Source organism: Procambarus clarkii, chromosome 53 (assembly GCF_040958095.1).
Source record: "Procambarus clarkii isolate CNS0578487 chromosome 53, FALCON_Pclarkii_2.0, whole genome shotgun sequence".
NCBI classification, from domain to species: domain Eukaryota; kingdom Metazoa; phylum Arthropoda; class Malacostraca; order Decapoda; family Cambaridae; genus Procambarus; species Procambarus clarkii.
Window position 1 is genome coordinate 20,940,595 of NC_091202.1, and position 25,000 is coordinate 20,965,594.

At 44.4% G+C, this 25,000-nt stretch overlaps 3 protein-coding genes across 3 annotated transcripts; 2 read left to right on the plus strand and 1 right to left on the minus strand.

Moving 5' to 3' along the window:
* Positions 1 to 3,120: 3,120 nt before the first annotated feature.
* LOC138352422 (streptococcal hemagglutinin-like) lies at positions 3,121 to 7,355 on the plus strand. Its single transcript, XM_069304911.1, has 3 exons — positions 3,121 to 3,132; positions 6,235 to 6,979; positions 7,342 to 7,355. The coding sequence occupies exons 1-3, from the start codon at positions 3,121 to 3,123 to the stop codon at positions 7,353 to 7,355; spliced, it is 771 nt and encodes a 256-aa protein (XP_069161012.1).
* A 28-nt stretch (positions 7,356 to 7,383) lies between these two features.
* Positions 7,384 to 16,609, minus strand: LOC123767213 (salivary glue protein Sgs-3-like). The gene is made up of 3 exons (XM_045756785.2): positions 16,588 to 16,609; positions 15,555 to 16,456; positions 7,384 to 7,392 (listed from the first exon to the last, which is right to left on the minus strand). The coding sequence occupies exons 1-3, from the start codon at positions 16,607 to 16,609 to the stop codon at positions 7,384 to 7,386; spliced, it is 933 nt and encodes a 310-aa protein (XP_045612741.1).
* Positions 16,610 to 22,158: 5,549 nt separating this feature from the next.
* Positions 22,159 to 22,938, plus strand: LOC123767214 (uncharacterized protein DKFZp434B061-like). The gene has a single exon (XM_045756786.1). It carries the CDS (start codon positions 22,159 to 22,161, stop codon positions 22,936 to 22,938), a length of 780 nt encoding a protein of 259 aa, XP_045612742.1.
* Positions 22,939 to 25,000: the final 2,062 nt, after the last annotated feature.

Below are 25,000 nucleotides of genomic sequence, written 5' to 3' on the forward strand. Positions count from 1 at the left end.
CCCAGCCTCCACCTGTGTCCTCTGGTCCTGCCTCATATGTGTCCCAGCCTCCACCCGTGTCCTCTGGTCCTGCCTCATCTGTGTCACCAGCCTCCACCCGTGTCCTCTGGTCCTGCCTCATCTGTGTCTCCAGCTTCCACCCGTGTCCTCTGGTCCTGCCTCATCTGTGTCCCCCCAGCCTCCACCTGTGTCCTCTGGTCCTGCCTCATATGTGTCACCAGCCTCCACCTGTGTCCTCTGGTCCTGCCTCATATGTGTCTCCAGCCTCCACCTGTGTCCTCTGGTCCTGCCACATGTGTCCCCCCCAGCCTCCACCTGTGTCCTCTGGTCCTGCCTCATCTGTGTCACCAGCCTCCACCTGTGTCCTCTGGTCCTGCCTCATCTGTGTCACCAGCCTCCACCTGTGTCCTCTGGTCCTGCCTCATCTGTGTCCCCCCAGCCTCCACCTGTGTCCTCTGGTCCTGCCTCATATGTGTCACCAGCCTCCACCTGTGTCCTCTGGTCCTGCCTCATATGTGTCTCCAGCCTCCACCTGTGTCCTCTGGTCCTGCCTCATGTGTCCCCCCCAGCCTCCACCTGTGTCCTCTGGTCCTGCCTCATATGTGTCTCCAGCCTCCACCTGTGTCCTCTGGTCCTGCCTCATGTGTCCCCCCCAGCCTCCACCTGTGTCCTCTGGTCCTGCCTCATATGTGTCTCCAGCTTCCACCCGTGTCCTCTGGTCCTGCCTCATCTGTGTCCCCCCAGCCTCCACCTGTGTCCTCTGGTCCTGCCTCATCTGTGTCCCCCCAGCCTCCACCTGTGTCCTCTGGTCCTGCCTCATCTGTGTCCCCCCAGCCTCCACCTGTGTCCTCTGGTCCTGCCTCATCTGTGTCCCCCCAGCCTCCACCCGTGTCCTCTGGTCCTGCCTCATCTGTGTCACCAGCCTCCACCTGTGTCCTCTGGTCCTGCCTCATATGTGTCCCAGCCTCCACCCGTGTCCTCTGGTCCTGCCTCATCTGTGTCACCAGCTTCCACCCGTGTCCTCTGGTCCTGCCTCATCTGTGTCTCCAGCTTCCACCCGTGTCCTCTGGTCCTGCCTCATCTGTGTCTCCAGCTTCCACCTGTGTCCTCTGGTCCTGCCTCATCTGTGTCCCCAGCCTCCACCTGTGTCCTCTGGTCCTGCCTCATCTGTGTCTCCAGCGTCCACCCGTGTCCTCTGGTCCTGCCTCATCTGTGTCTCCAGCTTCAACCTGTGTCCTCTGGTCCTGCCTCATCTGTGTCCCCAGCCTCCACCTGTGTCCTCTGGTCCTGCCTCATATGTGTCCCCCCAGCCTCCACCTGTGTCCTCTGGTCCTGCCTCATATGTGTCCCCCCAGCCTCCACCTGTGTCCTGTGGTCCTGCCTCATATGTGTCCCCCAGCCTCCACCTGTGTCCTCTGGTCCTGCCTCATATGTGTCCCCCAGTCTCCACCTGAGTCCTCTGGTCCTGCCTCATCTGTGTCCCCAGCCTCCACCTGTGTCCTCTGGTCCTGCCTCATATGTGTCCCCCCAGCCTCCACCTGTGTCCTCTGGTCCTGCCTCATATGTGTCCCCCCAGCCTCCACCTGTGTCCTCTGGTCCTGCCTCATATGTGTCTCCCCAGCCTCCACCTGTGTCCTCTGGTCCTGCCTCATCTGTGTCCCCCCAGCCTCCACCTGTGTCCTCTGGTCCTGCCTCATATGGCGAAGAATGTATAGTCATATGTATGAGCGTGTAGAGTCATATATGTTTGAGCATGTGTGGACACATATGCCGGAGCATGTGACAGGTGTGGGCATGAATGGTGGTTGTTGTTTGAGATTTATAGCTACCCAGAACGAAGTGTCTCATGTAGCACGGGCTAGGGTGATCCCGTGGGCAGGTGCCTCTTTAACAGCTGTGTCTATGATCCGCCGCGTCGGCCCGGCAACCAGGCCCGCCTCCTGCCTCGCTATTGGTCCATATCTGACCTGGTGCTCATGACGTCACATATCCGCCAACGCCATTGGTCCTTGCACGATGTTGCTGGGTTGAAGCTGCGCTCTCATTGGTCCTTGCACGATGCTGCAAGGATGATGAGGATGATGCTTCCACTCGGGATCATGTGGGATAAATCATCACAGTAGTTACCACTCGCCCGCAGTAGTTAAGGGGCTCCAGGGTAACTACTGGTCCATGGCCCTGTGACGTCATACTGTAGCTTCACCAATGGCGTGTCCAGCGCTGTGGCGATGACGTCACACCCTATAATATGACGTCAACATCTGTGGCGATGACGTCACACCCTATAATATGACGTCAACATCTGTATCGATGACGTCAGACCTCTGGGAATTACTAACCGGAAAATGGTTCAGAAATATTATAGAGAAGCGACTCATTATTTGCTCACACCTCTCTAACTCTAACACTAACACTAACTCTAACTCTAACTCTTAACTGGCTGCTGTTATAACCGCGCTAATTGCCTTGCAGCTGTATACATAACAAGCACCGCCTCATACATGTCGTTAACCACCATCAGGCCACACAGGGGTATACAGTATACATAGTTAGCCGTCACCTAATATTCCTTTACCTTACTATAGCTATCAACAGTATCGTCCAATGGCGTTGAACAGCCTGGTCTCGTTAAATCCGTTTGTTATTTGTTGTAAATTCGTTAAACCCTTTTTCTTATTTTATGTAATTTTGTTAAACCCTTTTGTTATCTGACGCTAATTCGTTAAACTTTTTTGTTATTTGACGCTAATTCGTTAAACAAATAAAGCTTCAGATCCACCATTAAAGTGTTTATACTGAGAGCGTTGATTATCCAACGATTAATAAAGGCGATTACTCATTATTAAAATGATCTGGACGTGGACGCATGCAGCAGGCCACAATAACGTGGTTGAACATTCCATTCACCAGGACCCGGATTCACGAAGCAGTTACGCAAGCACTTACGAACCTGTAGATCTTTTCTCAATCTTTGGCGGCTTTGTTTACAATTATTAAACAGTTAATGAGCTCCGAAGCACCAGGAGGCTGTTTATAACAATAACAACAGTTAATTGGCAAGTTTTCATGCTTGTAAACTGTTCAATAAATGTAACCAAAGCCGTCAAAGATTGAGGAAAGATGTACACGTTCGTAAGTGCTTGCGTAACTGCTTCGTGAATCCCGGTCCTGGGCTGCAGGAGACTCGAACCGTCGACCCCATCACGCACACAAGTGAAAACAAAGGGAATGACGTCGTTTCGGTCCATCTTGGACCTTTATCAAGTCGTGTAGAGAAGGAGTGACGGAGAAAGTCAATGTATAAGGTGGGAATGTGTGGGTGAACTGCCCGAAGGTTCAAAGATACCATAGGAGAAAATAGGAGGAACTGCAAATGGTTTGGGGCAATTTACCAGGGGGAATTTAATTATTTATTTTAATTATTATTAATTATTTGTTTATTAAATTATTTATAATTTTATTTACGCTTAAATTATTTCTTTGGAAAGCGGAGTGTAAAAATTAGAATTAATTCCCCTAATAAATTCCTTCAGAAGCTTGGGGGGGGGGGGCGGGGTTATCATTGATTACAACTACTCAAGAATCAACGTGTTAATGGTTTTGATTGTATTAACGTAAATTCAAATTATTCAACTCTAATGAGTATTATTGTTATTGTTTAGAGTACACCAGAGCTTAGCTGTTGTTATAGTGGTAGTTATTGGTAGTCCGGACTCAGTACAGTGACGTGGTGTATGGTGTGTATAGTGAGCAGGTCAGGCAAGACTGTCACGTGGTGTATGGTGTGTATAGTGAGCAGGTCAGGCAAGACTAAGTCACGTGGTGTATGGTGTGTATAGTGAGCAGGTCAGGCAAGACTGTCACGTGGTGTATGGTGTGTATAGTGAGCTGGTCAGGCAAGACTAAGTCACGTGGTGTATGGTGTGTATAGTGAGCAGGTCAGGCAAGACTGTCACGTGGTGTATGGTGTGTATAGTGAGCAGGTCAGGCAAGACTAAGTCACGTGGTGTATGGTGTCAATCTTTTGTGACTTTGTTCACAATTATTAAACAGTTAATGAGTTCCGAAGCACCAGGAGGCTGTTTATAACAATAACAATAGTTGATTGGCAAGTTTTCATTCTTGTAAACTGTTTAATAAATGTAACCAAAGCCGTCAAAGATTGAGGGAAGATGTACACGTTCGTGAGTACTTGCGTAACTGCTTCGTGAATCTGGCCCCAGTTACTTTTTCGTTCATAACGGGAAGGAGTTATATATAATTGATTTTATTACTGACAATGTACTTATTTTAGAGAATTCCTTTGTTACTCTCAGTCCTCAGACTGTTGCCTTTAGGGTTAAGTAATAATATTTTGGTGTAAGGTAATCAGAGGAGACGTAGCAATAATTACTCGTTTTCTACTGCAAATTTTGTCACTGCTAAGATAATTTATATTTAATTAATACAACAACAACAGTGATTTATTACTGCATGTTGTATTAGGGATTTATGTGCGATGTGGGACGTTATCTGACAAAAGCAGGTATACAGGACTAAACAAAGGAAGTAATCAGCTGCTTGATACCTGGTTGATGGGGTTCTGGGAGTTCTTCTACTCCCCCAAGTCCGGCCCGAGGCCAGGCTTGACTTGTGAGAGTTTGGTCCACCAGGCTGTTGCTTGGAGCGGCCCGCAGGCCCACATATACCTGGTTGATGGGGTTCTGGGAGTTCTTCTACTCCCCCAAGTCCGGCCCGAGGCCAGGCTTGACTTGTGAGAGTTTGGTCCACCAGGCTGTTGCTTGGAGCGGCCCGCAGGCCCACATATACCTGGTTGATGGGGTTCTGGGAGTTCTTCTACTCCCCCAAGCCCGGCCCGAGGCCAGGCTTGACTTGTGAGAGTTTGGTCCACCAGGCTGTTGCTTGGAGCGGCCCGCAGGCCCACATATACCTGGTTGATGGGGTTCTGGGAGTTCTTCTACTCCCCCAAGCCCGGCCCGAGGCCAGGCTTGACTTGTGAGAGTTTGGTCCACCAGGCTGTTGCTTGGAGCGGCCCGCAGGCCCACATATACCTGGTTGATGGGGTTCTGGGAGTTCTTCTACTCCCCAAGCCCGGCCCGAGGCCAGGCTTGACTTGTGAGAGTTTGGTCCACCAGGCTGTTGCTTGCAGCGACCCGCAGGCCCACATACCCACCACAGCCCGGCCCGAGGCCAGGCTTGACTTGTGAGAGTTTGGTCCACCAGGCTGTTGCTTGGAGCGGCCCGCAGGCCCACATACCCATCACAGCCATGTTGGTCCGGCATTCCTTGAAGAAAACTATCTAGTTTTCTCTTGAAGATGTCCACGGTTGTTCCGGCAATATTTCTTATAGTCGCTGGGAGGACGTTGAACAACCGCGGACCTCTGATGTTTATACAGTGTTCTCTGATTGTGCCTATGGCACCTCTGCTCTTCACTGGTTCTATTCTGCATTTTCTTCCATATCGTTCACTCCAGTACGTTGTTATTTTACTGTGTAGATTTGGTACTTGGCCCTCCAGTATCTCCAGGTGTATATTATTTGGTATCTCTCTCGTCTCCTTTCTAGTGAGTACATTTGGAGAGCTTTGAGACGATCCCAATAATTTAGGTGCTTTATCGCGTCTATGCGTACCTTATATGTTCTCTGTATTCCCTCTATTTCAGCAATCTCTCCTGCTCTGAAGGGGGAAGTGAGTACTGAGCAGTACTCAAGACGGGACAACACAAGTGACTTGAAGAGTACAACCATTGTGATGGGATCCCTGGATTTGAAAGTTCTCGTAATCCATCCGATCATTTTTCTGGCTGACGCAATATTTGCTTGGTTATGCTCCCTAAACGTTAAATCGTCGGACATCATTATTCCCAAATCCTTGACATGCTGTTTTCCGACTATGGGCAGATTCGATTGTGTTTTGTACCCTGTATTATGTTGTATGCTCGCCCTGTAGCTGGGCGAGCAGGGACACTCCCTGCTGGATACTTGGACTTTAGATGGAGCAGTTATTACTAAGAGTTGGTTTACTGAGAAGCATATTGAGTCCCACTGAAGTCAGATCTGTAATCAGCTAGTTAGTCAACTAGTTGTTCCTTGTGGGGGTTGAGCTTTGGCCATTTGGTCCCGCCTCTCAACTGCCAATCAACTGGTTCTCAATCGTCAATTAACTGGGTTTCGCAACGACTGTGTTGCATAAACTGTGTGTTGGCGGTGATCTTGTTCCTGATGACTCAAGAGTGTGACGAGTGTGAGTGCCAAGAGTGTGACGAGTGTGAGTGCCAAGAGTGTGACGAGTGTGAGTGCCAAGAGTGTGACGAGTGTGAGTGCCAAGAGTGTGACGAGTGTGAGTGCCAAGAGTGTGACGAGTGTGAGTGCCAAGAGTGTGACGAGTGTGAGTGCCAAGAGTGAGACGAGTGTGAGTGCCAAGAGTGAGACGAGTGTGAGTGCCAAGAGTGAGACGAGTGTGAGTGCCAAGAGTGAGACGAGTGTGAGTGCCAAGAGTGAGACGAGTGTGAGTGCCAAGAGTGTGACGAGTGTGAGTGCCAAGAGTGAGACGAGTGTGAGTGCCAAGAGTGAGACGAGTGTGAGTGCCAAGAGTGTGACGAGTGTGAGTGCCAAGAGTGTGACGAGTGTGAGTGCCAAGAGTGTGACGAGTGTGAGTGCCAAGAGTGTGACGAGTGTGAGTGCCAAGAGTGTGACGAGTGTGAGTGCCAAGAGTGTGACGAGTGTGAGTGCCAAGAGTGTGACGAGTGTGAGTGCCAAGAGTGTGACGAGTGTGAGTGCCAAGAGTGAGACGAGTGTGAGTGCCAAGAGTGAGACGAGTGTGAGTGCCAAGAGTGTGACGAGTGTGAGTGCCAAGAGTGTGACGAGTGTGAGTGCCAAGAGTGTGACGAGTGTGAGTGCCAAGAGTGTGACGAGTGTGAGTGCCAAGAGTGTGACGAGTGTGAGTGCCAAGAGTGTGACGAGTGTGAGTGCCAAGAGTGAGACAAATGCTTTGTATAAATTCACTTTTTTATTAGTTTTTGTTTGTGCCTTAAATCGTATTCTCATTATCCAACTTTTGTAATTTAAAGTGGACATATTAGTCGCTGCTGTAATGGTAAACTGTACTTTATTTTTGTCACTATATATCACCTTTCAAATTATGAGCCACTCACTTTATGGCAAAAATGTAAAGTCTGATTAAGATTGAAGTGTTTAATCCAACAATTTTCGTATCGATCTGTACAAGATGTTATGGAAATAATTTTAGATTCTGATCTTGACAACTGTTGTGATTTAAAAATACATAATAAGCGTTGCTTTTAAATCAAATTCTTGAGCATAGAGGTTCTAATTCCAGATATTTCACGTTAATGTTATGACTTGGGTCATATTATATCAATTAATCCAGCTATAAATGTACAAAACGATCATTTATGAATAGAGTAATGATTGGTTTTGAGCGGCGGAGCCCATGAGCTGAAGCTCTGTCCTCCAAACCCCGTTATAGAAGAGCATAAAGACGCACTCACCTTCGCCCTCACACACAAAGCACTCACCAGTAAGAGACAACAGGCAAGGACGCACTTCACCCTAGGAGTGTGTGTACATACTCACCTTCCTCACAGAATCTCTCGCTTTCAAAGGATCAACACGGATAGAGAGAACGAGGTGAAGACCTGAGTGAGTGAATGAGTGAATGAGTGAGTGAGTGAATGAGTGAATGAATAAATGAATGAATCTCTGTACAAGTTCACTTCTTATTTGCGTAATAAATAAATTTATTCAAGCATATTTTCTTAGCAAATAATGCTATCCTGTTAACATAGATATATACATTTTTTATTTTATTTACGTATTGTATTGATTTTATACGTTATATGTAAGATATAAATGATAACTTGTAAAGTATAAACATTTTATACCAAACGTTTCGGTTACATTGAGAGAAGTTAATGTAAGGTTTGTATTACACTTTCTCCTCATCAACTGCATTTTTTTTAAATATTATTTATATTTACATTTTGGAATTCGTTTCATAAATGAAAAGCAACAGCCAATTAGCACCAGCAACCGCTAATTAGTCAAGAGAGTTTCACATTAAAACAGTCTGTGTAGAGTCACACAGTAACTACAACTACGGGACAATGTTGTTAAACTACTGCCAACAACAGGAGAATGTTAACTATTGACAACAACAGGTGAATGTTAACTATTGACAACAACAGGTGAATGTTAAACTACTGACAACAACAGGAGAATGTTAAACTACTGCCAACAACAACAACAGGAGAATGTTAAACTACTGCCAACAACAACAACAGGAGAATGTTAAACTACTGACAACAACAACAGGAGAATGTATTCTTCAACGACTGCCAACATCACCACAATATATAGACTTTAGCCTTTGCTAACAGTTGAACAGTGTATGGTGTATAACCAAAGCAAACAGCACTAGAACAGTTGAACAGTGTATGGTGTATACCCACAGCCAACAGCACTAGAACAGTGTATGGTGTATACCCACAGCCAACAGCACTAGAACAGTGTATGGTGTATACCCACAGCCAACAGCAATAGAACAGTTGAACAGTGTATGGTGTATAACCAAAGCCAACAGCACTAGAACAGTGTATGGTGTATAACCAAAGCCAACAGCAATAGAACAGTGTATGGTGTATACCCACAGCCAACAGCAATAGAACAGTGTATGGTGTATACCCACAGCCAACAGCAATAGAACAGTGTATGGTGTATACCCACAGCCAACAGCAATAGAACAGTGTATGGTGTATACCCACAGCCAACAGCAATAGAACAGTTGAACAGTGTATGGTGTATAACCACAGCCAACAGCAATAGAACAGTGTATGGTGTATACCCACAGCCAACAGCACTAGAACAGTGTATGGTGTATACCCACTGCCAACAGCAATAGAACAGTTGAACAGTGTATGGTGTATAACCACAGCCAACCGCACTAGAACAGTGTATGGTGTATACCCACAGCCAACAGCACTAGAACAGTGTATGGTGTATACCCACAGCCAACAGCACTAGAACAGTGTATGGTGTATACCCACAGCCAACAGCACTAGAACAGTGTATGGTGTATACCCACAGCCAACAGCACTAGAACAGTGTATGGTGTATACCCACAGCCAACAGCACTAGAACAGTGTATGGTGTATAACCACAGCCAACAGCAATAGAACAGTGTATGGTGTATACCCACAGCCAACAGCAATAGACTAGTTGAACGGTGTATGGTGTATACCCACAGCCAACAGCAATAGAACAGTGTATGGTGTATAACCAGACCCAGGAACAAGAGAATATCAGCACAACAAGACATCAGCCATTATCAAGAGAGAACTACACTACATAACCACACAAAAGCCTCCTCTTCTACCACACCAACAAAACAGCTCCCTATTTTTAGTCCAGAATATTTTTGCTTACTTCACTTGACTATGAATAAATTGCTTTATCGAATTGTTGGTGGCTGTTGTGGTGCAAAAGTCAGTGCTGGAGAGAGGCGTCCTAGCACGCTCACAGCTGGGATTATACGTGCATGGAGGCCATGAATATATGTATGTGTATGTGAAGGTGTATGTATGTATATTTGGATGAATTCACATGTGCGTGTGTAGATTTATGCATGCATGGAAGATTACGAAATCGCTTTAGCGGTTAGTGGGCCAGCCAGAGGCTTAGGGCTTGTGTAAATATATCTCTCTACCTGTAAGAGAGAGTGTCTGTCCGTAGCTGGAGAGCAGACACTTGGGCCTACTCCCTTACAAATTGCTTGGGGGGGGGGGTGAATGGTCTGAGGTATGGAACGAACATAGGCTAGTCAGGATAGGACTAAATTATATGTTTTACGAAATATTAGAAATGCCCCGAGACTGTTCATGAGGTCGTTCGTGGAGTCAAGTGTGAAATATGGCATGGAATTAACGTAGAGTTATTTCTGAAAACAAAAATAATGGAAAATGAAGTGAAAAAAAATTAATTGAAATAAAGGAAAATTGAAGAGAAAGAAAAATGAATTATCTGAAACCCATTAATTTGTTTCAATGCTTCTTGAGTAGGAAAGCAAGGAGTGGGAAGTGGGGTGATGACGAGGAGATAGATAGAGAGATAGCTAGATATAAGTGAGGCAAGGCAGAGAGAGAGAGAGGCGGGAGACAGACCTGGATTCGACCCTGCACACTGCAGGAGGATTTATACTTGCACACTTGGTACTCGAACCCGTCCTCAGAGCAAATCCATTACCCTGAGCAACCATCCGCCTTGTTAAACCCCCTGGATAGTTGTCTAGATATTTGTGATGATCTGAAGTATATTACGGCTCAGTAATAGACTACTTGTAAACTGACAAATTAATCCTTTCCTTAAAGATTATTCTCAAGTTATAATGTTATTGTATTACAAATCGTTGGTTTAAAGTATAAAAAAATTATTCTGAAAAACGTTTTCTTAGAAATGGTCAGAAAAATTTGGTTTTCTGTAAACGAAATTCAAGAGCACACTTAAATATTTTTGAATTACATATATCACATTTTGGACAATATTATACCATATCATCGTAACCAAACCTAACCTAACCTAACCTAACCTAACCTAACCTAACCGTAACCTAACCTAACCTAACCGTAACCTAACCTAACCTAACCTAACCTAACCTAACCTAACCGTAACCTAACCTAACCTAACCTAACCTAACCTAACCTAACCGTAACCTAACCTAACCTAACCTAACCTAACCGTAACCTAACCTAACCTAACCTAACCTAACCTAACCTAACCGTAACCTAACCTAACCTAACCTAACCTAACCTAACCTAACCTAACCGTAACCTAACCGTAACCTAACCTAACCTAACCTAACCTAACCTAACCGTAACCTAACCTAACCTAACCTAACCTAACCGAACCGTAACCTAAAGTAACCTTAACCTAACCTAACCACAGAGAGTAGATAATAGCACTAGTTACACAGTCGTTCAGAATCCATTACCATGAGTGGATTTTCTCCCTGGGGAGAGCTTGGGTTACTCCCACGGGAGGCGTTGAGGTTAAACCTCCTATACTACACCAGAGGGTAAACCTCCTATACTACACCAGAGGGTAAACCTCCTATACTACACCAGAGGGTAAACCTCCTATACTACACCAGAGGGTACACCTCCTATACTACACCAGAGGGTAAACCTCCTATACTACACCAGAGGGTAAACCTCCTATACTACACCAGAGGGTAAACCTCCTATACTACACCAGAGGGTAAACCTCCTATACTACACCAGAGGGTAAACCTCCTATACTACACCAGAGGGTAATGTGTGTGAAACCCTGATTTGGTGTCACCTGCATGCCTCAGAACCCCTAGAGGGTTTAGTTGAACCCCAGGTTGCATTACTTTTAACATATCATGATGAAGTATACGACTAGTTGTACTTGCAGAGGTTGCATGGCGTTTCATGCAACCTCTGAAGAGTCAACTAGCATAACACCTGTACCTCCTATTAGACTGTTTTACAAGAACTTCTTTTCGACGGCTCATAAAACGGAGAAAAATGTCCTGAAAAATATTATTAATAGGAACGTTATCCCTACAGACACAGATCAGAAGATACAATTAACAATTTACTACAAAAACAAGATAACGGCCAACCTACTCATGAAGAACTCTCCAGACGCCAAACAGAACGCCTTGAAAGAAACCAACGTCGTCTATGCCTTCACATGCCAACTTGAGGACTGTAAGCCCCAAAGATTTCAGTATATAGGCAAGACAACAACGTCTCTTTCTAGGCGATTAACAATGCACAAACAACAAAGCAGTATCAAGGGGCATATAACCTACTCACAAAAGCAGACCATCACCAGAGAAATCTTAACAAGCAACACAGAAACTATCGACAGATACGACAGATATATATTTCCCATCACTGAAATAGAAACACAGTTAAAAATACGAAATGAAAAAACAATTAAAAAATACAAAAATAAACTATACTCACGAAATGAACAGTATGGTAAACAACACAGCTCAATTCCAATGCAATGTGACAAAATAATTAAATATAAATGAAAATTAATCAAAATCTATGAAAATTCAATTCGTCCTTGTAATCGGAAACAATGAAATTGAATCATAACATATTTAGTATAGCGTGTTGCTCCTACGTGCATCAGATGGCACTGTTTCTTAAAAAAAAAAAATGGTTTTACCTGTCATGGGTGTGGCATCTATACTTATACATACAAAATGAACGGTATGGTAAACAACACAGCTCAACTCCAATGCAATGTCACACAAAATAATTAAATCAAAATGAAAATAAATCGAAATCTATGAAAATTCAATTTATCAATGCAATCGTAAACATTGAAATGAAATCGTAACATATTTAGTATAGCGTGTGTTGCTATTAGGTGCAACAGATGGTGCTGTTTTACAAAAAAAACTTCTATTTAACTGTCATAGGTGTGGCATCTATATAGTAGGTATATAAAAAAATGCACGTACTCGAATAGAACATTGTGTAAAAATTTCAAAGCAATTGGTGAAGAACTTTCGGAGATTACAGCGTGTGTTGCTCTTACGTACAACAGACGGCGCTGTTTAAAAAAAAAAAATGTTTTTTCCCGTCACAGGTGAGGCATGTATATAGTAGGTATATAAAAACACGCGCCTATTCGAATGCAACGTTGTGTCAAAATTTCAAAGCAATCGGTAAAGAGGTTTCAAAGATTAACCACACGTGAAAAACACATGATAAACACAGTTAAAAAAAAAAATGCTTTTCCCGTCACAGACGTGACATCAATATAGTAAGTATATAAAAACCCGCTCGGATGCGAATGGAACGTTGTGTGAAAATTTCAAAGCAATCAGTGAAAAACTTTCGGAGATTAGCGATATTGAACAAACGAACATTCACATTTTTAATTAAATAGAGATGGAGTACTGTTAGATGGTATACTATTAATTATTTTAGCTGCATTTCATAATAATATTATTATTCTGATTGCATTCTCTCTCCCCCACAGGTAAGGTTGTCTTGTGTGGTAAACAATCAAGAATCAGGTAGGTCTACATTTCTTGTTAGAACTATATTTTAGGCCTACTCGTAAAATCTACATTATGAATTTGGCATTTGAAATATAGCGTCTATCTTTCCACACTTAAGCTATCGCCTCTGATAGCCGAGGCTATCGTTCATATCCCAGTATCGTAACTATCGCCAATATCCGATTATAGCACTATCGCCAGAAGCTGATTATAGTAGCTATTTCCACGGTCAGATTATCGTAACAATCGCTGCTGCATGGGGGAGGGGGGGGGGGACCTGCTGCATGGGTAACAGCTTCTCCCTCCGTATCAACCTACCGTGGCTTTGCGCCCTGGTGAGGCCACTCCAGACCGACAACCAGAGCGCAACTCTATAGTCTCCTGAGACTGGTGGATGCCTGCTATTTCTTTGACAACAAACTTTCCACTGGCAAACAATTTGGGTTTGAGGAGCCGTAGTGTCACCCCCCGCCCCCCTAGTGTCCCCACCCCGCAGTGTCACCCCCCCCCACGCAGTGTCACCCCCCCCCCCCGTAGTGTCACATGTGAAGGTGTCCACGGCATCACACCACCAAATACAACACCCTAAACAGTCACATGTGCACAAGGCCCTTGAAGCCATATGTGTACAAGGCCTTCGTAGTCTCGTGTTATCACCTAGTTGTATTCACCTAGTTGTGCTTGCGAGGGTCGAGCTCTGCTCTTTTGGCCCGTCTCTCAACTGTCAATCAGTTTGTTTTCTGTTTTTTAATATCCACACACACACACACACTCCCAGGACGCAGCCATTAGCAGCTATCTAACTACCAGGTACCTATCTCCTGCTAGGTGAACAGGGGCGTCAGGGTGAAAGGAACTCTGCCCATTTGTTCCCGCCATCGCCGGGGATCAATCCCCGGACCCTAGGATTACGAATCCCGAGCGCTGTCCACTCAGGCACCAGTACACGAAGTACAAGTATCTAAGCTGGCAGAGATATTCCCATCCAAAATTGGCCCCAACATCATTAAGAATTAAGCTGAGATCTTCACTTGCGCAGCGGAGCGCCTCAAGGCTCAGTTCTATGGCTGTTCCCAGTCAACATACCAGTAAGCGACCTCCCTCACCCTCATAGCGACGCCCCATCACTACACAGTCCTCACATGATGTGCTTCATGTTGCAGCTCCAGCAGCCGCCTCAGCTGTGCGGGGAGCCCAACGCAGCAACATTAACAAATCTCCAACAGCTAACTACATTTCTCGGGTAACGAGGCAGGCTGAGTGAGTCTGTTTTGTTCCATGACTGCTTTGTTAGTGAGAGGTGATGGTAGGGTGTTGGAGGGGGTGATGGTAGGGTGTTGGAGGGGGTGATGGTAGGGTGTTGGAGGGGGTGATGGTAGGGTGTTGGAGGGGGTGATGGTAGGGTGTTGGAGGGGGTGATGGTAGGGTGTTGGAGGGGGTGATGGTAGGGTGTTGGAGGGGGTGATGGTAGGGTGTTGGAGGGGGTGATGGTAGGGTGTTGGAGGGGGGTGATGGTAGGGTGTTGGAGGGGGTGATGGTAGGGTGTTGGAGGGGGGTGACGGTAGGGTGTTGGAGGGGGTGATGGTAGGGTGTTGGAGGGGTGATGGTAGGGTGTTGGAGGGGGGTGATGGTAGGGTGTTGGAGGGGGGTGATGGTAGGGTGTTGGAGGGGGGTGATGGTAGGGTGTTGGAGGGGTGATGGTAGGGTGTTGGAGGGGGTGATGGTAGGGTGTTGGAGGGGGTGATGGTAGGGTGTTGGAGGGGGTGATGGTAGGGTGTTGGAGGGGGTGATGGTAGGGTGTTGGAGGGGTGATGGTAGGGTGTTGGAGGGGGGTGATGGTAGGGTGTTGGAGGGGGGTGATGGTAGGGTGTTGGAGGGGGGTGATGGTAGGGTGTTGGAGGGGTGTTGGTAGGGTGTTGGAGGGGGTGATGGTAGGGTGTTGGAGGGGGGTGATGGTAGGGTGTTGGAGGGGGGTGATGGTAGGGTGTTGGAGGGGTGATGGTAGGGTGTTGGAGGGGGTGATGGTAGGGTGTTGGAGGGGGTGATGGTAGGGTGTTGGAGGGGGGGGGGATGGTAGGGTGTTGGAGGGGGGGGGATGGTAGGGTGTTGGAGGGGGGGGGGATGGTAGGGTGTTGGAGGGGGGGGGATGGTAGGGTGTTGGAGGGGGTGATGGTAGGGTGTTGGAGGGGGGTGATGGTAGGGTGTTGGAGGGGGGTGATGGTAGGGTGTTGGAGGGGGGTGATGGTAGGGTGTTGGAGGGGGGGTGATGGTATGGTGTTGGAGGGGAGGGGATGGTAGGGTGTTGGAGGGGGGGGATGGTAGGGTGTTGGAGGGGGGTGATGGTAGGGTGTTGGAGGGGGTGATGGTGGCTGGCCGGATGGTCTCCCAGTTGGTGCTGGTGGCTGGCCGGATGGTCTCACAGTTGGTGCTGGTGGCTGGCCGGATGGTCTCACAGTTGGTGCTGGTGGCCGGCCGGATGGTCTCACAGTTGGTGCTGGTGGCTGGCCGGATGGTCTCCCAGTTGGTGCTGGCCGGATGGTCTCCCCGTTGGTGCTAGTGGCTGGCCGGATGGTCTCCCAGTTGGTGCTGGTGGCTGGCCGGATGGTCTCACAGTTGGTGCTGGTGGCTGGCCGGATGGTCTCCCAATTGGTGCTGGTGGCTGGCCGGATGGTCTCACAGTTGGTGCTGGTGGCCGGCCGGATGGTCTCGCAGTTGGTGCTGGTGGCCGGCCGGATGGTCTCACAGTTGGTGCTGGTGGCTGGCCGGATGGTCTCACAGTTGGTGCTGGTGGCCGGCCGGATGGTCTCCCAGTTGGTGCTGGTGGCTGGCCGGATGGTCTCACAGTTGGTGCTGGTGGCCGGCCGGATGGTCTCCCAGTTGGTGCTGGTGGCCGGCCGGATGGTCTCACAGTTGGTGCTGGTGGCTGGCCGGATGGTCTCACAGTTGGTGCTGGTGGCCGGCCGGATGGTCTCACAGTTGGTGCTGGTGGCCGGCCGGATGGTCTCACAGTTGGTGCTGGTGGCCGGCCGGATGGTCTCCCAGTTGGTGCTGGTGGCTGGCCGGATGGTCTCACAGTTGGTGCTGGTGTCCGGCCGGATGGTCTCACAGTTGGTGCTGGTGTCCGGCCGGATGGTCTCACAGTTGGTGCTGGTGGCTGGCCGGATGGTCTCCCAGTTGGTGCTGGTGGCTGGCCGGATGGTCTCCCAGTTGGTGCTGGTGGCTGGCCGGATGGTCTCCCAGTTGGTGCTGGTGGCTGGCCGGATGGTCTCACAGTTGGTGCTGGTGTCCGGCCGGATGGTCTCACAGTTGGTGCTGGTGTCCGGCCGGATGGTCTCACAGTTGGTGTTGGTGGCTGGCCGGATGGTCAAGCAGCTTCCGGTGGACAAGGCTGTAAAAATGGAGTTAATTTCCTGCCCGTCAGTTATATAGCCGGCCCCGTCACACTGTCCGGCCCCGTCACACTGTCCGGCCCCGTCACCCTGTCCGGCCCCGTCACCCTGTCCGGCCCATCACCCTGACCTGCATCTCTAACTGCCCTCATCTCTAACTACGTCGACACAATCTATCATGAACAATTATTTCCTTCAGCAATATCCACTTTCAATAATAGCTACCTTCAATACTAACTACTTTCCACAATACCTGCAATATTTTCTTCAAGAATATCTACCATCAACAATAACCACTACTAAGCAATAACTATCTTCATCAATAACCTCCTTCGACAATGACGACATTTAACATTAACCACCATCAACAGTAATTACCTACAACAATAATTACCTTCACCAAGAATTACCTTCACCAAGAATTACCTTCTGGAATGTGACAAATAATTTGTTTGTATTTGTTAGATTACTTTTAGAAGTATTTTAAATATTCATATATAATACACAATTTGTCAGAAAACAGGTCGTTTAGTTACATAATAATTGTGTGTTCTGTGAGGGGGAGAACTCATAAAAAGTATAATAAAAAATACAATTTTAATTAAAAAGTGTCGTAACAAAATTATATTTTCATTTAAAAAGTATTATAACAAAATTATATTTTCATAAAAAGAACAAAAAATACAATTCTCATAAAAAAGCAACATAAAAAATAAAAAAAAATAACAAAATACAATTCTCATAAAAATTTTATACAAAAAAATACAATTCTCATAAAAAATAAAAAAAATAAAAATTCAATTCTCACAAAAAAATATCATAAAAAAATTAAATTCTCATCAAAAAGTATAAAAAAAATTCAATTCTCATAAAATCTATAAAAAAAATACAATATTCTGTTAGAATAAATCCCTAGTGCATGTATTGTTGCCTGTATCCTGTACCACTCATGGCGGAAAATTCTGAACCTTCAGCAATTTTTTTTGAGAGTGTGTGTGTGTGGAATAGGCAGCTCCTGGAATGGGAGGTTCCCTGAGGGATGTGCAATATCTGGAACGGACAGTATTTGTATTGAGCGGTATATGGAATAGAGGGTTCCGGAAATGAGTAGTGGTGAAAAGCGTAACGCCCCTGGGAGGGAACAGGTTATTTGGGAATGGGAATTATTTGGATAACATTGTTTCTGGAATGGAAACCCACTTGGAATGGAAACAGAACTGCGTGTGTCTGCAACGAAGAGATATTGGAATGGAAATCTTCTTGGAGAGAGAGAGAAAGAAAGACACACAGAGTGAGAGAGACATAGAGAGAGAGACATACACACAGAGTGAGAGAGAGAGAGAGAGAGAGACAGAGAGAGAGAGAGAGAGAGAGAGAGAGAGAGAAAAAAAAAAAAAAGAAGTAAGAAATAGCAGTTACGAGCCCATGTATAACCTTGAGAACAATTATATAGATGAAGAACCTGCCCAAACCTCTCTCCCAATATTGTGACAGTCTGGTCTGTGAACAGTTGAGATGAGGAAAGATAGGAACTAATGGTACTCTTATCTCTGTGTCTGTGAATAATAACTCGAGCGATCACTGATATGACAATTACTAAATTCAACACGAAAGGAATTTAGAATTCATCTATCAATTAAGATAACTTCCTTAATTACAACTCGCTGTATTCTAAAATAATGTATTATTACAGTAAAAAGCTGCGAATCTTTATTTTTCTATATTACGTGAATAGTTCTCACTGTACTCACTCTCTCTCCTTCACAGTAGGTAGGTCCTTGAACACCGTTCCCCCGGCTACTCACAGATGATGAAATTTTAATTAAAACTGAAATCTTCTCTTTAATTCTTTCAGGATTTAACGATGTCGTTCGGTGGTGTTACTGTTGATAATGGTGGTGTTACTGTTCATAATGGTGGTGTTACTGTTCATAATGGAGGTGTTACTGTTCATAATGGTGGTGTTACTGTTGATAATGGTGGTGTTACTCTTCATAATGGTGGTGTTACTGTTCATAATGGTTGTGTTACTGTTCATAATGGTGGTGTTACTGTTGATAATGGTGGTGTTACTGTTGATAATGGTGGTGTTACTGTTGATAATGGTGGTGTTACTGTTGATAATGGTGGTGTTACTGTTGATAATGGTGGTGTTACTGTTCATAATGGTGGTGTTACTGTTCATAATGGTGGTGTTACTGTTCATAATGGTGGTGTTACTGTTCATAATGGTGGTGTTACTGTTGATAATGGTGGTGTTACTGTTGATAATGGTGGTGTTACTGTTCATAATGGTGGTGTTACTGTTCATAATGGTGGTGTTACTGTTCATAATGGTGGTGTTACTGTTCATAATGGTGCTGTTACTGTTCATAATGGTTGTGTTACTGTTCATAATGGTGCTGTTACTGTTCATAATGGTGGTGTTACTGTTCATAATGGTGGTGTTACTGTTCATAATGGTGGTGTTACTGTTCATAATGGTGGTGTTACTGTTCATAATGGTGGTGTTACTGTTCATAATGGTGGTGTTACTGTTCATAATGGTGGTGTTACTGTTCATAATGGTGGTGTTACGGTTCATAATGGTGGTGTTACTGTTCATAATGGTGGTGTTACTGTTCATAATGGTGGTGTTACTGTTCATAATGGTGCTGTTACTGTTCATAATGGTGCTGTTACTGTTCATAATGGTGCTGTTACTGTTCATAATGGTGCTGTTACTGTTCATAATGGTGCTGTTACTGTTCATAATGGTGGTGTTACTGTTCATAATGGTGCTGTTACTGTTCATAATGGTGCTGTTACTGTTCATAATGGTGCTGTTACTGTTCATAATGGTGCTGTTACTGTTCATAATGGTGGTGTTACTGTTCATAATGGTGGTGTTACTGTTCATAATGGTGCTGTTACGGTTCATAATGGTGCTGTTACTGTTCATAATGGAGAGAAAGTTATAATAAATTCATATAAAATTATGTTTAGATGTATTGATTACATTTAAAATGAATTATTTGGAGTTTAATTACCTATAATCCCCCAGAGTAGGACTAACTTGGCGCCCAATTAACACAGTGGTGAGCAAATAACAAGTCTCGATATGGGGTAAAATATAACCCATAAATTTACAAAATTTAATTTTTTCCACCATCTATTTTTTTAGTCAACATTTATTTAACACCTGAGACGATGCTTTCATTTACAGTTATTGTATTTTCATTTACAATTATTGTACTTTTCATTTACAATTAGCCTAAGCAACATCTGCAATTAGTTTATTGCTCGTTATCAAATATACTCAAATCCTTCTACAAGTTGGCAACTATTAATTTACAATTAATATAAAATTAATATAAAACCAGTCTAAACTACATGTAAAATTTGTAGACATTTCATCTACACTTAGTCTACTGCTAATCTACATTTATTCTACTGATTATCAAGACGTCTGCATTGCATCTATAATCAATTTAAATTCATTATACAATTAATATACATTTTATATACATCTTGTGTATTGTTAATCTACAATAATCTAATATTTATCTACAATTCTTTATCTACACTTATTTGCGTTTAGTCTACTAATGAACAATAAGTTTAATCTACATCTAAAGTGTGTCTACGTTTTACCTATTATTAGACTTCTCTTTATATACAGCATGACTGTATTTCACTGTATTTCATCTACAAATGGTCTACTACATTCACAGTTTCTTCTGGATCTCATATTGTCATGTTATCGGACGAAGATAAAGGATAACAGAGGTAGATAAGAGAAAGTGCGAAGTAAGAGGAGAAGAGGAGGTAGGAGAGTGGATCAAGATAAAGAAGGGAAAGAAGTGAAGAGTTGAAAGTAAGAAAGAAAGAGTCCAAGCAAGATTAAGTTGATCCTACATAATTTATACGACTCTGAAGTAATTTTCCAGAGCTCTGAACTTCTGAAAGAGAAGCCACAGTCAGATTTCATGATCCTAGAAAATCTCTCTCTTTCCCACAAACGTCTTTAACTGAAATTCTCAAAACAAAAGCCTTTAATCCGAGCAAGAATTATGCTTCGTAATTTGAAAATTACAGACGTTGGCACTCCTTCAAAAGTCATTTGAAACAGATTTACACATTCACGAAAGCAGCTCGCTTGACTACGAACTTGCAAGCATTCACACATTTGCCATTTAACACGCGAATGTGTTAATTAACACATTTACACAAAAATCATCTAATTCCTGACATCTACATTCATTTGTTTTCTGGGTCATTTTCCAGTGTGTCGGGCCCCTTCCTGGAGCCATTATCCAACTGAATTGCCAGTTATCATTGTTGATTTCCTTGTTGTGTACACCTGAAGGTGGGAGGGGGGGGGGGTGCAGAGAGAGAGGTGGAGGTGGAGAAAAAATACTTCTCCAATATTTTTACAATATGGAGAAAACAAAAATTATTATATATAATAAATATATATATATATACTGTATATATATATATATATATATATATATATATATATATATATATATATATATATATATATATAATATATATAATATATATATATTATATATATTATATTATATATATATATATTATATATATATATAATATTGAGAAACCCAAAAGGTAGAATTACGAAAAAGTAAACCCAAGAATTGAGAAACCCAAAAGATAGAAACCGAGCAGAAGAACAAGAGGGATAGAAGGAAGCAGGAATAATCGCCAGAGCATTAGGAACGAATGGAGAAAGGAAGGTGAAAATGAAAGCCACATAAGCAATGAAAGGAGGAGATACAGACAGAAGTAGAGAGAGAGAGACAGACAGACAGAGAAAAGACGACACGCAGAGACACGTTACACCTGGTTCTTGAACCCTTAATTACGAACCACTCCATTAAGAGATCCTCAACATTCAGGAAAGCGAGACACGGAATTGGAGAAGCTTCGCTCACTCATTTTCGAGTTATTTCTTTATTAATGTCGATAATCTAAACAATAAACTTTTTTTGTATTTTTTCCCATTGTAAAATATTGATAATCCCACCGCAATCTGCTGGATTTAACACAATAAGCGTTGCTGGTTAGTTTGAAGACTGGTTGACTCATTGGTTGACTTATTGACTGGTTGACTGGTTGATACACTGACTGGTTGACTCGTTGACTGGTTGATTCACTGACTGGTTGACTGACTGGCTGGTTGACTGACTGGCTGGTTGACTGACTGGCTGGTTGACTGACTGGCTGGTTGACTGACTGGCTGGTTGACTGACTGGCTGGTTGACTGACTGACTGACTGGTTGACTCGCTGACTGGTTGATTCGCTGACTGGTTGATTCGCTGACTGGTTGATTCGCTGACTGGTTGATTCGCTGACTGGTTGATTCGCTGACTGGTTGATTCGCTGACTGGTTGACTCGCTGACTGGTTGACTCGCTGACTGGTTGACTCACTGACTGGTTGACTCACTGACTGGTTGACTCGCTGACTGGTTGACTCACTGACTGGTTGCTTCACTGACTGGTTGCTTCACTGACTGGTTGCTTCACTGACTGGTTGCCTCAATGACTGGTTGCCTCACTGACTGGTTGCCTCACTGACTGGTTGCCTCACTGACTGGTTGCCTCACTGACTGGTTGCCTCACTGACTGGTTGACTCACTGACTGGTTGACTCACTGACTGGTTGAGTCGCTGGCTGGATGGGCTACCTAATTGATGGTTCATAGCAACTTGTCTTACCTAATTGTTTGTTTGGTCTCTACTCCAAGTGGTTCAGTTGTGGTCTCTACTCCAAGTGGTTCAGTAGTGGTCACTACTCCAAGTGGTTCAGTTGTGGTCACTACTCCAAGTGGTTCAGTTGTGGTCACTACTCCAAGTGGTTCAGTTGTGGTCACTACTCCAAGTGGTTCAGTTGTGGTCACTACTCCAAGTGGTTCAGTTGTGGTCTCTACTCCAAGTGGTTCAGTTGTGGTCACTACTCCAAGTGGTTCAGTTGTGGTCACTACTCCAAGTGGTTCAGTTGTGGTCTCTACTCCAAGTGGTTCAGTTGTGGTCACTACTCCAAGTGGTTCAGTAGTGGTCACTACTCCAAGTGGTTCAGTAGTGGTCACTACTCCAAGTGGTTCAGTTGTGGTCACTACTCCAAGTGGTTCAGTAGTGGTCACTACTCCAAGTGGTTCAGTTGTGGTCTCTACTCCAAGTGGTTCAGTTGTGGTCACTACTCCAAGTGGTTCAGTAGTGGTCACTACTCCAAGTGGTTCAGTTGTGGTCACTACTCCAAGTGGTTCAGTTGTGGTCTCTACTCCAAGTGGTTCAGTTGTGGTCACTACTCCAAGTGGTTCAGTTGTGGTCACTACTCCAAGAGGTTCAGTTGTGGTCACTACTCCAAGAGGTTCAGTTGTGGTCACTACTCCAAGAGGTTCAGTTGTGGTCACTACTCCAAGAGGTTCAGTTGTGGTCACTACTCCAAGTGGTTCAGTTGTGGTATCCAACTGAAAAAGTACTTCCTATTTGCTCTCTAAAGTGTATATGCTCCAACGTTACTCAAGTTACAATAGAGTCTAGAGTGTACATGCTCCAATGCTCCTCTTCACAGAACACTAAGCCTTCTCGAACCCCAGTTTCAAAAGAACATAATTTTGCCAATTTATTTCCTTAAAAACGTTATTTAAATATAATTGTCAACTCCTTAAAGTTCACTCCTGTACTGTGGTATTTAAGTTCACTTTCTTGCTGTGAAAATGAAGCTTGTTTCTTTATTCTTATTTTAAGCTCACTTTCTTGAACTATTTCCAGGGTTTTGACTTAACTCAGTTTAACCCCAGGTGGCTTGTTTGAGCTTATTTCACTCAGTGGTTCGTCTCAGAGAGTTTCCTAACTATGCAGCTTTAAATTGTCTTCAAGATGTAGTTTAAAGATGATTTCTACAGCCATTGGCTTCTTCCAGCTTACTCATATCCATCACCTGGTCCCTTGTTTGATCTATCCGTCACACTTAACCACTTGGGGGTGGACGGTAGAGCGATGGTCTCGCTTCATGCAGGTCGGCGTTCAATCCCCGACCGTCCATTTGGCCACCATTCCTATCCCCTCGTCCCACTCCTAATCCTAATCCCTTCCCAGTGCTATATAGTCGTGATGGCTTGGCGCTTTACCCCTGATAGTTCCCTCCCTCCCTATACGTCACCTGATATCTTGTTTGTGTTCGTTTGTTTGTTTGCAGCTTGTTTGATTTACTTCACTTTGTTTCTTGTTTGTCTTCATTTGCTAATGCCTGTTGCTATTTTGAGTTCATTGTTTTCACTAAATGGCAGTTAAGAGTTCTTTTTATTTCTTTCGAAAACTTACTTCTTTCACCAAGTGCCTTGCTTAAGGTAGCTATCATTAACATTGGGCCTTGTTTAAGGTAACTATCATCAACAAGCGCCTTGTTTAAGGTAACTATCATCAACAAGCGCCTTGTTTAAGGTAATTATCATCAACATGGGTCCCTTGTTTATGGTAACTATCAATTGATTCTTTATTGATTCGTTACCTTACTTACGGTAACTATCAATTGGGCCTTAAACAAGGCCCTTAAACACGGTGCCTTGTTTAAGGTAACTATCATCAACAAGGGCCTTGTTTAAGGTAACTATCATCAACAAGGGCCTTGTTTAAGGTAACTATCATCAACAAGGGCCTTGTTTAAGGTAACTATCCTCAACAAGCGCCTTGTTTAAGGTAACTATCATCAACAAGCGCCTTGTTTAAGGTAACTATCATCAACAAGCGCCTTGTTTAAGGTAACTATCATCAACAAGGGCCTTGTTTAAGGTAACTATCATCAACATGGGTCCCTTGTTTAAGGTAACTATCAAATGATTCTTTATTGATTCGTTACCTTGCTTACGGTAACTATCAATTGGGCCTTAAACAAGGCCCTTAAACACGGTGCCTTGTTTAAGGTAACTATCATCAACACGTTCCTTGGTGTTGGTAGGTCACGAGCACCCGTTTGGGGATGAGTAATTACTGGCAGTGTGTCAAGCAGCCACTGGCTAAGGTAAGGCACACAGGTGTCCCACACACCTGTGGCAGACAGGTGTGTGTGCCCTGAGTCCCCTTGGTGGCTGCGTGATGAATGGATTCATGGTGCTCATGTATGATCACTGGTTCATGTATATCAAAGTGATATACATGCTGGATCCCTGAGTCATGTCAAATCTCTCACCAGTAAGCAGGGTTGGAAAGGATAAAAAAAATTCTGATTGGAGAGAGTTGCTCTGAAGTGTTGTTAAGGGGTGTTCTGAGTGTTCACTTGGGTGGATCTGATTGTCAGGTGATGGTACTCTAGCGTGAGTATGGCCACGTGACTTGACCAGGCAGTGTATAACACCACTGGTGTTGTGGTCTGCTACTGTATAACACCACTGGTGTTGTGGTCTGCTACTGTATAACACCACTGGTGTTGTGGTCTGCTACTGTATAACACCACTGGTGTTGTGGTCTGCTACTGTATAACACCACTGGTGTTCTGACCTGCTACTGTATAACACCACTGGTGTTGTGGTCTGCT

What these genes read in the sequence shown, in the direction of transcription:
- LOC123767213 (XM_045756785.2), bottom strand. Translation starts at nt 16,609, where the DNA reads ATGAGGGCAGTTAGAGATGCAG. An exon ending in GAGGGCAGTTAGAGATGCAG is followed by an intron (nt 16,457 to 16,587) that starts GTCAGGGTGATG and finishes CCATTTTTACAG; the next exon opens with CCTTGTCCACCGGAAGCTGC.
- LOC123767214 (XM_045756786.1), top strand. Translation starts at nt 22,159, where the DNA reads ATGGTTCATAGCAACTTGTCTTACCTAATTGTTTGTTTGGTCTCTACT.